Raw genomic sequence first — 11,096 nt, forward strand, 5'->3', positions numbered from 1 at the left:
CTGGAGTCAATCGAGAGCTCAGGCTCTACCTCACTGCGTCCTGAGCAGCTGCAGGCAAGTCATTTCCCCTCAGTTCCTGCTGTGAGAAAGACACCTCCATTTCTAAGTTTTTAGGGTAAAACCTCAAGAATGCATATCAAGCATCTGAGGCCATCAGGAAATACTAGCAATTTGTTTCTTTCAGACAGAGTCATGCTCTGCAGCTGGTCTCAAGCTCACAATCATCCTCCTCTGTTTCTGAACTTGTGATGAGAGGGAACTAGCAGTCTCAGGAGCACGTTCCAGGGCTTGGAGCCAGAGACAGGGTTTGAATACCAGCGTTTCCACTTTCTGCCTATGTGACTGAACTTTTCTGAGACTAATTTTCTTTTTTTTTTTTTTCGGTGCTAGAATCAAACTCAGGACCTTGCACTTGCCAGGCAAGCATACTGTGTATACTGTGTTTCTGAACTCAATCCCTAGCCTCTAATTTTGAGACAGGGTCTCTGCAGCCCTGGCTGTCCCGGAACTCACTCTGTAGACTAGGCTGACCTGGAACTCAGAGATCTACCTGCCTCTGCCTCCTAGTGCTGGGATAAAGGGCGTGCACCACCACCGCCCAGCTTCTAACTTTCTTCTTAATGAAATGAAGAGTCTATCCCTGTCCTCCGTGTCCTCATAGAACGTTGAAAGGATCAAGAAAAAAAATACGTGAAGTACTTTAGCACAATATTAAGAACCCAGGAAATTGGTAAAATTTAGTATTATGACTAAAATTGCTTGGGTTGTCTAACATGATCATTATGTTTTCTATTATTTTAGCTACGGTAATTTCATGAATTTCACAAACATAAAAATCTGAATGCTGAAGTAATTAGCTATTCCTAGACCAGTTCCCCCTGAGTCAACTTCCCTAAATCACAACAGCCAGTTGTTTCTCTAGCAGAGACACACATTTCCAACTTCTACTTAAGATTCCCCCCTCAGCTCAGACTTGCGCTCTCATTCCTGGGCAAACATCCAGCCCTGGCTATATGGTCCCTAGGTCCCTAAGCAGAGAGGCATACCAGACATCTGGGGGGTTGGTGGAGAGTCCTCACAAGGCAAGAACACATCTGCTCCATCTTGATCGGCAAGGTCAATAAATTCCACCTGCTCCAGTGTGTCCACATTCACTTCCATAGACGAGATGCTACCTATGGGGGCTGCAGACAAGAGGGCAGAGGGCAGGCAGATCAGGCTGAGGCTGAGAGGACAGTCAGATATGCCTGTAAGATCTCCATTTCAGAGTTTACTGGGTCACAGAAACAGGAAGGAGATGGCCCCCAAGATTTGAGAGCCACAGGGACTTCTTCCCCAACCCTCCCTATTTCTATTCCTCAGGACTTGAAACTCACGTCTTTGGGACTCGAGATGCAGATGGGACAAGGGGAAAACAAACTCTGTCTCTGGCTGCAAAATGTCTTCGAAGAATTTCTGCCGCTCCCTGAGACGTAGCTGCTGGCGTTCCAAGGCTGCTCGTGGATTTGGGTCCATGTCAGCCCCTGGGGGGTAAAGGAGTAAAACAGCTGTGGGGATGAGAGAGAAAAAAGTGGGTGCCTAGGCTTAATGAGCCCCACGGCAGCCAGCATCCCGGCCTCTGCTTCCAGTCTGGACAGCTCTGGCCTTGGCAGCCTCTTTCCCTTCTGTGAGACAAAACTCATCCCACAAACTTCAAGACTATAGAGAAAGGGCCGGTCCTGGTTCCACAAAGGGGATGTCAGTTCCAGGCACGGCAAGAGCCTGCTGCTAACCAAGGCTGCCAATGGCTGTCCAACTGCCTATAATGCCCTTCTGAGAGGCTGGCAGGGGCATGGACCCAGCTCCCCTCAGAAAGCCAGGGAAGAACGGGGTGAGATGGGAAAGTACAGGTTGCTGCAGCTCTGGTTCTTCCCACCCCTTCAAATCCCAAAGAAAGACTCTAGCAACGTTCCTCCCCCACACTTCTCTTTCTCTCCACACACACCATCACCATGATCCTCATCACGTCCAAATCCTTTCTCTGAAGTCAAAGACCTAACTCCCTGACTTGCCTCTGCCCTAAAAACCACCTTTCTGGCCCAGGCTTCCATCTGAAGGCATTACCCTACCTACTTGAGCACTACACAACAATACTGTGAAGGGGAGCTGTCTAGAGAACTGGCTACCTTTCCTCTAACGCTAAGACTTGTCCCCCTCCTCTTACACATCTGTGTAGCTTACCTCCCCTGCTAGTAAGTACCAATTAGAAAGGTGGGGCCTGGGTACAGTGCAGACCAGGCTCTATGTTCCTAGTGCCGAATTTCTCCGAACACCAGAGCCCTGTGCATTCATTCTCATTCCTGGCACACTGCTCTGAATCCATCACCAGGAGCAGGGAAATTTCTAGGGTGAGAACCAAACTGTCATCCTCCAAAAACCTCATCTGGGCACAGTGCATCCCAGCTCTCGGCCAGTTCTTCAAGCACTGGGGTAGCTCACAAGGGACCCAAAACTAAAGAGCCAGGCAGGGGCAAGGAAGTGCGGGAGCTGTTGTGGCCCAGTGGCCACAGAGAAGGGAGACGCTGACGCGGACTCCAGAGAAAGACTCTTAGAGCTGCCGCCCAGGTCACAACGCTAAAAATACCCAGGGCCCTAGGGGCGGTCTGCGGAGCTGCGGGGAGGGGGGGGAGAGCTTCCGCGGACCGGGGCCACCCGGACGCCTCTCCTCCCCCCCCCCCCCCAACGCTGTGGTCTTACCAGGTTGAAGAGATTGCCCACCAGGGGCCGCGGAGCTGAGACCTGCTGCTAGGTAGTTGTTTACGCGACCATAGGTACTGGGAAGAGTGGAGATTTGGAGAAGGGCGGCTGAGACCCAGGCAGGAGCCAGGAAAATGGAGAACGCCCTCTGCCCCAGCCCCACCCGCGCCCGAGGAGGCAAGAGGCAAAGAATTCCCTAAAAGGGGACTGGAGCGTGGGCGAAGACGGGGCGGGCGGAGGAGGGCGCCCCGCGTTCCCGTGCTGCGTGGCCCCGGTCCGCCGCACCTGAGCCCAACCCGTGCACCCCTACCTGCAGCGCCCGCGCCCCGCTGGCTCACTGGAAGCGCTCCCGACAAGCGGCGGCGGGGGCGTGGGAGCCAGCAGCGCCGGCCGGGTGGGGCTATGCCTGCGGGGCTCCCTGGGGACCGGCGGCCCTGGGAGTCGGGAACGAGGAAGAGGCGGGAGGCGGAAGTGGGGGTGGGGCGGGCACTCGGTGCCGGCGGCGGCCGGGAGCCCCTCCGAACGCCGCGACCCGGACTTGCGGGGCGGGCGAAAAGTTCCCGCACGCATCCCTGCTTGCTCTGGCGTCCGCGGGCGCCCGCGCGGGGCTGCGCGCGCCCCGAAGCACTTGCGGCACCCCCGCCCAGCGCGCAGCGGCGGCGGGCACACGCGCCGGCTCCGGCCCACGCACACTTGATGCGCTCCGACTTGCGAGCAGCGCCCACGCAACGACCACGCGCACGCACCCGTTGCCCGCCTCTCCGCACCTCGAACACCCTGGCCACGCTTACGCGCGTCCTTCTCTAGGGGGTGCGGGATGCGAAAGCAAGGTTCTGCTGCCTCCTAATGAGACAGGTGCATTGCGGTTGACGACCCCTGGACCTTGGATTCCCTCAGCTGGGCCCAGGACCACACCAGCCGCCGCCCTACCGGTCAGCGCACTGGGCGGGTCAGGGCTGGAGGGGATGAGCCGGCGCCGCACCCTACACGCCGGCAGGGAGCCAACACCTCGAGGTGTTAGCAGGGATGCCAGATGTTTGGCCTGGCGTGGGTGGGCAGTCCAGATGGAAACTGCCCCCTTCGCAGCATCTCCTGGCTAAGACCAGTGCTAGCAGTGTCCAGTATAGCAGCTTCTGGATCAAGACTCCGTTCCCATCCCCATCCCCCACCCCCACACCTATCCCCTTGCTTTCTGGCCCCTGAAAGCAGTGTCAGGATAGGCCACAGACTCTGTGTGTGTATTCTATTAAATCTGTGTTGGGGTCATGCTGTCTGCAAGCCATCCTTGGCATCTTCCTCTCCTTTGAGGCCCATATAAAAATAAACCTCCATGTTTATCATGCCAATTCTGTTTCCTAAGTATCTTTCCAATCCACCATTCCTGTTTCCACCACTCTCTTGGCTTCGGCTCCTACTGTAGTAGCCTCCATCAGGTTTTCCTGTGTCCTCTCTAAGTTTAGCTACAGTCTTCACAGAGCAGTCAGCTTGGGAGTTCAGAGCTCAAGTGTCGTCCTTTGTCAGAATAAAATCTATGCTCTGGTATTGTAACTCAGTTCTCTCTCTGTCTGTGTGTGTGTCTCTCTGTCTCTCTCTCTCCAGGGTTTCTTTGTATAGTCCTGCTGTCCTTGAACACAGAGATCCTTCTGCCTCCCAAGTGTGCACCATGCTCAGCTTCTAAGTGAAGTCTTGAAAAGCAGGGAAGGGGATGGGCATGTGCAAAGGGATGGCCATGAGAACTGCGGCGCACTTCCCCTGCAGATTGGACTCCAGCAATGCTCAGGCACTGACTCCTCTGTGTGACTAGGTGAGAACCACCCTGGGAGGTAACTACAGCAGGCCACTTTCCCCTTCGGAAGAGTGGAAATAGTTTATGGAAGTGAGTTCAGTGGCTAAGATTACTGGCATTGTGGCCCGACCCCCTTCTTGAAGCTTCTGGCCACCTAGGCAAACACTTAGCTGACCCTTGATCCTGTCTATTAACTAGGAATAATTGATCCCCCTCTTAGAATTCATACAAAATACTCAGTTTAGGACTCTGGATACAATGGAAATGCTCCATAAACCTTAGCTCCCTTGGTTGGGATGGGTTCTGAGAAAGGGAAAGAACTGCATCCTATAGTGAACTTGTGACAGGATAGGGTTGGAGTCCTAATTGTCAGAACTACCTATGAGAGTTACTGGCTTCAGACGCTACTTTAAGTGCTTTACATATATTAACCCTTAATTCTCTGGGGTAAATACTATTATGTCTACTTCCCTATAGAGAGGTGGAGGAACTGTTCAAGGTCCTACAGCTAGTCTGTGACAGGGCTGGATTTGGAACCTGGGCAGGCCACCTCCTGAGACGGCTGTCACCCGCAGCTGGCAGCATGTTCTTTTATCCTGTTGTAATTTTCATTTTTCAAGAAACATTTTAGTAAGTTTGAGTCTTATTTCTTATTAATGGATGAAGTAGATACCTGGTCTCATTTTCTGCCACAGAAAAATAAGTCCACGTCTAGAGTACAGGGGCTGGAGCTCAGCTCCCAAGGTCACATATCACCGTCTCCCACCATCTCCCACCCCGGCCCTATTTTCAAACTCATCTCTGGAAAAAGGACTCCAAGGACTGACTCTCTCTCTCTCTCTCTCTCTCTCTCTCTCTCTCTCTGTCTCTCTCTCTCTCTCTTCCTTCCTTCTTCCTTCCTTCCTTCCTTTCTTCCACTAGTCAGTGCAGTACTGAAGGGGGGTATAATAAAACAGGAGTTCATCTGTAACTGATTGTGAACCATCAACTGACCCACAGATTATTTTCAATCAAAGATGATGAAAGACTATGGATGTCTGTCCCTTCTTGTTGCCAAGAGTGGGACATCCAATCTGAATTTAACTCACTGAGCTACACTGGAAGTGTCATCAAGAAGAATGATCCAGGCTGACAAGGAGCGGAATGGCCAAGAGAGATGAAAAGAACAGCAAAAAGTAGACAGCTGGATACTCTGGCTTCCAGCTGAGACGCAGACAGCGGGGAGAGCATTACCACGCTAATAACAATTCTGAAAAGTTGGACGGGTTTCAGAGCTTTTGACAACCTTCAGAGAATCCAGGTTGCAAAGCAAGTAATTAATGTGAATTCTAAAGGACGGGAGTCTCTAGGAAGACATAGAATTAAGCACTGATTTACTTCTGAGGGGGAATGAAATCTCCATGCATGAAGGGAAGGAGAATTAGAAAAAATAGCTAAAATGTTTATTGAACTGTTGGCGGCCCACTGTGGCTCGGACAGGAGCAGAATCTGTGGGAATCCAGATGACAGAACAGCGGCAGAGACAACTCAGTCCCTTACACTGGCCTAGCACAAGACAGAAATTTCCAGGCACAGAGAACAGTGTGCTTAGTGCCTACCATCCTGTGTGCAGAGATAGGTACACACATGGAAGCATATCCTTAAAAACTGAAAACGTGTGTGCTGGCGCACGCCTTTAATTCCAGCACTTGGGAGGCAGAGGCAGGCGGATCTCTGAGTTCGAGGCCACCCTGGTCTATAGAGTGAGTTCTAGGACAGCCAGGGCTACACAGAGAAACCCTTTCTAGAAAAACCAAAAACAACAACAGCAACAAAAATCTCTTGTCAGGAGTCAAAGTAATGAGGAGGCCCAGATGCTGTAGCTATCTGACAGAGAATAATGACTTGCCGGGTGATGGTGGCGCACGCCTTTAATCCCAGCACTCGGGAGGCAGAAGCAGGCGGATCTCTGGGAGTTCGAGACCAGCCTGGTCTACAGAGCTAGTTCCAGGACAGGCTCCAAAGCCACAGAGAAACCCTGTCTCGAAAAACCAAAAAAAAAAAAAAAGAGAATAATGACTCATGGAAAATATAGACAACGTAAATGAGCAGAATTTTAGCAGAGCAAGAAACTATCACACGTCATATTCAACACTAGAAACACACATGCTCCAGACTGGAAGAACACCTCTGACTCATCAATAAGCTCAGCACAGCTAAGGAAGAAATTAGTGGTCTTGAAGACAATCCAACAGAGGCTACTTAAGCTGAAACAGATAAAACGAGTTCAGCAGAACCACAACTAGGGCTGGGGATGCTACTCGGTAGATAGAGGGCCTGCTGCCCGCCTTATGTATACAGGGTCTTGAGTTTCATTGCCGGCACTGTGTGAAGGCCGGGCCTGGTACCCTGTACCTAAAATCTCAACACTTTGAAGGTGGGCACAGAAGATCAGAAGGTCACCCTTTGTTTGCATAGTGATTTTGAGGCTAGCTTGGACTACAAGAAACCTTACCTCAAAAACAACCAAAAAGGATAATTGCATGTCTAGAGTAAAAAATGATGTAGGCCGGGTATGTTGCCACAGGTCTTTAATTCCAGAATTCTGGAGGCAGAAGCAGGTCAATCTCTGAGTTGGAAGCCAGCCTGGTCTACAGAGTTAGTTCCAGGAGAGCCAGGGCTACACAGAGAAACCTTGTCTTGAAAAACAAAAATAAAACAGAACCAAAGAACCAAATAAAAATATTTAGGGTTATAAATAACAAGCTAATGGAGTCAGTGTTGAATTGTTAAAGTGTAGGAATAGAAACTGGTTTGTCTCACTATTGTTCTCTGTGTGTGCGAGCACGTGTGTACGTGTGAGAATACAAGTGTGTACAGGTGTTCTTGCTGGTGTGTGCGTGTGTGGCCAGAGGCATCCTCCTCCATCACTTCACCTTATTTTTAGAGAGGATCTTTGACTCTCTGGGCCTGGATCTCACACACTGGCTAGCCTGACTGGCCAGGGAGCCCCAGGAATCCACTTGGGGCAGCCCTTCCCTGCCGCCAGCTGTCAGGGTAGACTCGACCGCTACACCTGCTTTCTCGTGGTGCTGTGGATCCACACTCGGCTGCTCATGCTTGCACAGCAGGTACTTTCTTGGCTGAGCCATCTTTCCAGCACCTCACTATCACAGTCTTACTATCTGTGTCCTATAAACATCAGGTTGTATACCTTAATTATATTCAATACAATTTCAAAAATTGCCTGTTGAACGTTTTAAACATAAATTAACACTAAAAACTAATGTTGTCACCCTCCTTGGGCCTCTTGTTTGAGCCTGCCCTCATGAGTACATCAGATTCCAAAGGCCCTGACTCTTGATTGTCTTTCAGGACCCAACTTAAAGTCTAGAATTATTCCTGTGCTTCTTTTGGTCTATTTGTTGTTTTGATTTATTTGTTTGTCTTTTGAGACACAGTTTCTCTGTGTAGTCCCGAATGTCCTGCAACTCACTTTGTAGACCAGGCTGGCCTCAAATTCACATAGATCCTCCTGCCTCTGTCTCCTGAGTGCTGAGACACACACCACCACACCTGGCTTCCTCATACATTTTAAAAAAATTATTAAGTGTTAGGTTTTCACGAGACTCACTTTGAGTTAATTTTTATAAATAAGATCTGGATTAAAGTTCACTTGCATTCAGCACAACGACTTCAATACAATTTACTGCAAAGACAATCTTCTCCAGCTGTGTTCCACAGTGGCTTTCTAATACTGCACAGCTAGCTGCACAGTGACACTTCAAATCGGTGATCCTGCAACTTCCAAAGTCATGTCACGTTGGCCTTTCCTCATATATTTTAAAATAAGTTAGACTGTTGATTTCTATGCAAAATTCCAGTAGGATTTTGATTCTGTTCTGTTTGTCTTGTGAGCGTGTTCTGTAATACAGTTCTAGCCACCCTGGAAGTTATGGCAATCCTCCTGCCTCTGCCCCCAGACTTCAGAATTCCAGGTGTGTGCCATCACAGCCTGCTGTGGACTCTACTCTTGAACTCTGTTCTCAGCCATCCCACCTTTGTGTGTATTCAGTCCCAGATGAGGTGTTTTCAACCTCTACAGCCAAGAGACTTGGGGACTTCAGGGGCCTTTCCTCACCGTTTAAAAATGTTATTTATTCTAAAGATATATTTATTTACATATAGTCTTCTGTGTGCATGTATGCTTGCATACCAGAAAAGGGCACCAGATCTCATCATAGATGGTTGTGAGCCACCATGTAGTTGCTGGGAATTTAACTCAGGACCTTTGGAAGAGCAACCAGTGCTCTTAACCTCTGAGCCATCTCTCCAGCCCCTAAAAAAATATTTTTTAAACAGTCATAGCCAGAACTTGGAAACAACCTAAATGCCCCTCAGCCAAAGAATGGATAAGGAAAATGTGGTACATTTACACAATGGAGTACTACACAGCAGAAAAAAAACAATGACATCTTGAAATTTGCAGGCAAATAAATACATCTAGAAAACATCATATTGAGAGAGGTTACCCAGACCCAGAAAGAAAAATATAATATGTACTCACTCATAAGTGACTTTTAGACATAAGGCAAAGAAAAAACAGCCTGCAATTCACAATCCCAAAAAACCTGGACAACAATGAGGACCCTAAGAGAGACATACATGGATCTAATCTACATGGGATGTAGAAAAAGACAAGAACTCTTGAGTAAATTGGGAGCATGGGAACCATAAGAGAGGGTAGAAGGGGAGGGGAAAGGAAGGGAGGGGAGCGGAGAAAAATATATAGTTCAATAAAAACAATAATAAATAAATAAATTGTTTATCTGGTCTTGAAAAAAAAGGAGGAAGACGTGCATCGAAGAGGCTCCTCATGGACTTCGTTAACCATTTGGGCAAGAAACCGCTCTTGCCTGAACTGTTTGACTGGACTTGCAAGACCCACAGAAAAATGACTGCTGAAGCTGCCTGAAGAAGGTGAGACAATTCTTTGGGGTTCCTGCTTCATGAAAGAGTCTGCCAGACATTCTGTAGGACACAGAAGAAAGCAACTGATGGACTTTGCCCATACAAGGCAAAACAGATCTTCAGATTTCCTGCTTCGTAGGAAGGTCTGCTGGATTCTATGGCCTGTAGGCTGAAGATGGATGCTCCAATGATACAGAAGAACTTTGGGTGACTGTCCAGGTAGTGAGATGTCTCTGTCAATTCTAGAGTTTTGGAAGTTGCTTACAATGCACTTCCTGTTTACTTAGGTAATATTATATCCTTATGGAGTCTTTGATGCAGTTGAAGAATAGTTATAATTATAGTTGTCCTGTTATGATAAAAGATAAAGTAGATATAAATACTGTAACTGTAATTCTTGCTTGATAGCTGTTTTGTATATGTAATTTTACTATGTTAAAGTTAAAACCTTTCTTTTTATTTAAACAGAAAAAGAGAAAGGGAGTGGGAAGTCCTTCTATATATGTGTTGCTTTTATTGACTGGTTAATAAAGAAGCTGCTTTCGGCCAGTGGCTTAACAGAATATAGCCAAGCTGGAAGAGATTAAAAAAAAAAAGACATTGCTTTACTTACTTCCAGCTTACCACAGTGCACATGTGGAGGTCAGAGAACAAGCTGCAGGATTCTTTCTACCATGTGGGTCCAGGAATCAAACTCAGATTGTCAGACTTTAGAGCAAGCATCTTTACCCAAAATCCATCTTGTCAGCCCTAAAATTATTTTTAAAAATTTGAAATGATTATAGATAGATTCAAAGAAAATTGAAAAAATTTGCAGTTCTTTGATTTGAGAAACATTAACTCATCTCTCAAAGTGGCCACATGTATTATAGCATTCAGAGCACAGGTCCTGAATACAGTTAGGAATTATGCTGGTTTAGTAAAATGGGGAACAACTGATAGGTTCTATAAGGCCCGTAACCTCACTACAACACAACTCCTACACCCAAGACTCAGAAGGCCTGTTGTGGTGGTACACAACTTTAATTCCAGCATTTGGGAGGCAGAAGCAGGCATATCTCTGCTGAGTTTTGAGGTCAGCCTGATCTACAGAGTGAGTTCCAGGACAGCCAGGGCTACACAGAGAAATCCTGTCTCGAAAAGCAAATAAAAAGACTGAGAGAGAGGCTGGAGAGATGGTTCAGTGGTTAAGAGCACTTGACTGCTCTTCCAAAGATCCTGAGTTCAATTCCCAGCACTACATGGTGCCTCAAAACCATCTGTAATAGGACCAGATTCGTTCTTCTGGCGAATACATAAAAAGCATGAATATAGTCAAAACAATCCTGTACAATAAAAGAACTTCTGGAGGCATCACAATCCCTGACTTCAAACTCTCCTAGAGAGCTACAGTACTAAAAACAGCCTGGTATTGGCATAAGAACAGACAGGAGGACCAATGGAATTGAATAGAAGACCTGGATATCAATTCACACATCTTCGAACATCTGATCTTTGATAAAGAAGCAAAAAATATCAAATGGAAAAAAGAAAGCATATTTAACAGTGGTTCTGGCATAACTGGATATCAACATGTAGAAGAATGAAAATAGACCCAGATCTATCACCATGCACAAAGCTCAAG

General features: G+C 47.8%; 1 protein-coding gene across 5 annotated transcripts in view; it reads right to left on the reverse strand.

Moving 5' to 3' along the window:
• Positions 1-11,096, reverse strand: part of Dbndd2 (dysbindin domain containing 2) — a 29,890-nt gene that overhangs the window by 3,364 nt on the left and 15,430 nt on the right. The window contains exons 1-4 of one of the 5 annotated variants that reach the window (XM_026787082.1): positions 3,047-3,368; positions 2,737-2,813; positions 1,377-1,523; positions 1,047-1,184 (exon numbers count right to left, since the gene is read on the reverse strand). In XM_026787082.1, the coding sequence (XP_026642883.1) occupies positions 1,047-1,184; positions 1,377-1,523; positions 2,737-2,813; positions 3,047-3,306 (622 nt within the window). In that variant the 5' untranslated portion in view covers positions 3,307-3,368. Of the gene's footprint in view, positions 1-1,046; positions 1,185-1,376; positions 1,548-2,220; positions 2,573-2,736; positions 2,814-3,046; positions 3,497-11,096 lie in introns of those variants that run through there. The other 4 variants (XM_026787083.1, XM_005362924.3, XM_005362927.3 and 1 more) reach the window with 4 other exon arrangements.

This window comes from Microtus ochrogaster, linkage group LG8 (genome assembly GCF_000317375.1).
Source record: "Microtus ochrogaster isolate Prairie Vole_2 linkage group LG8, MicOch1.0, whole genome shotgun sequence".
Lineage (NCBI taxonomy): Eukaryota > Metazoa > Chordata > Mammalia > Rodentia > Cricetidae > Microtus > Microtus ochrogaster.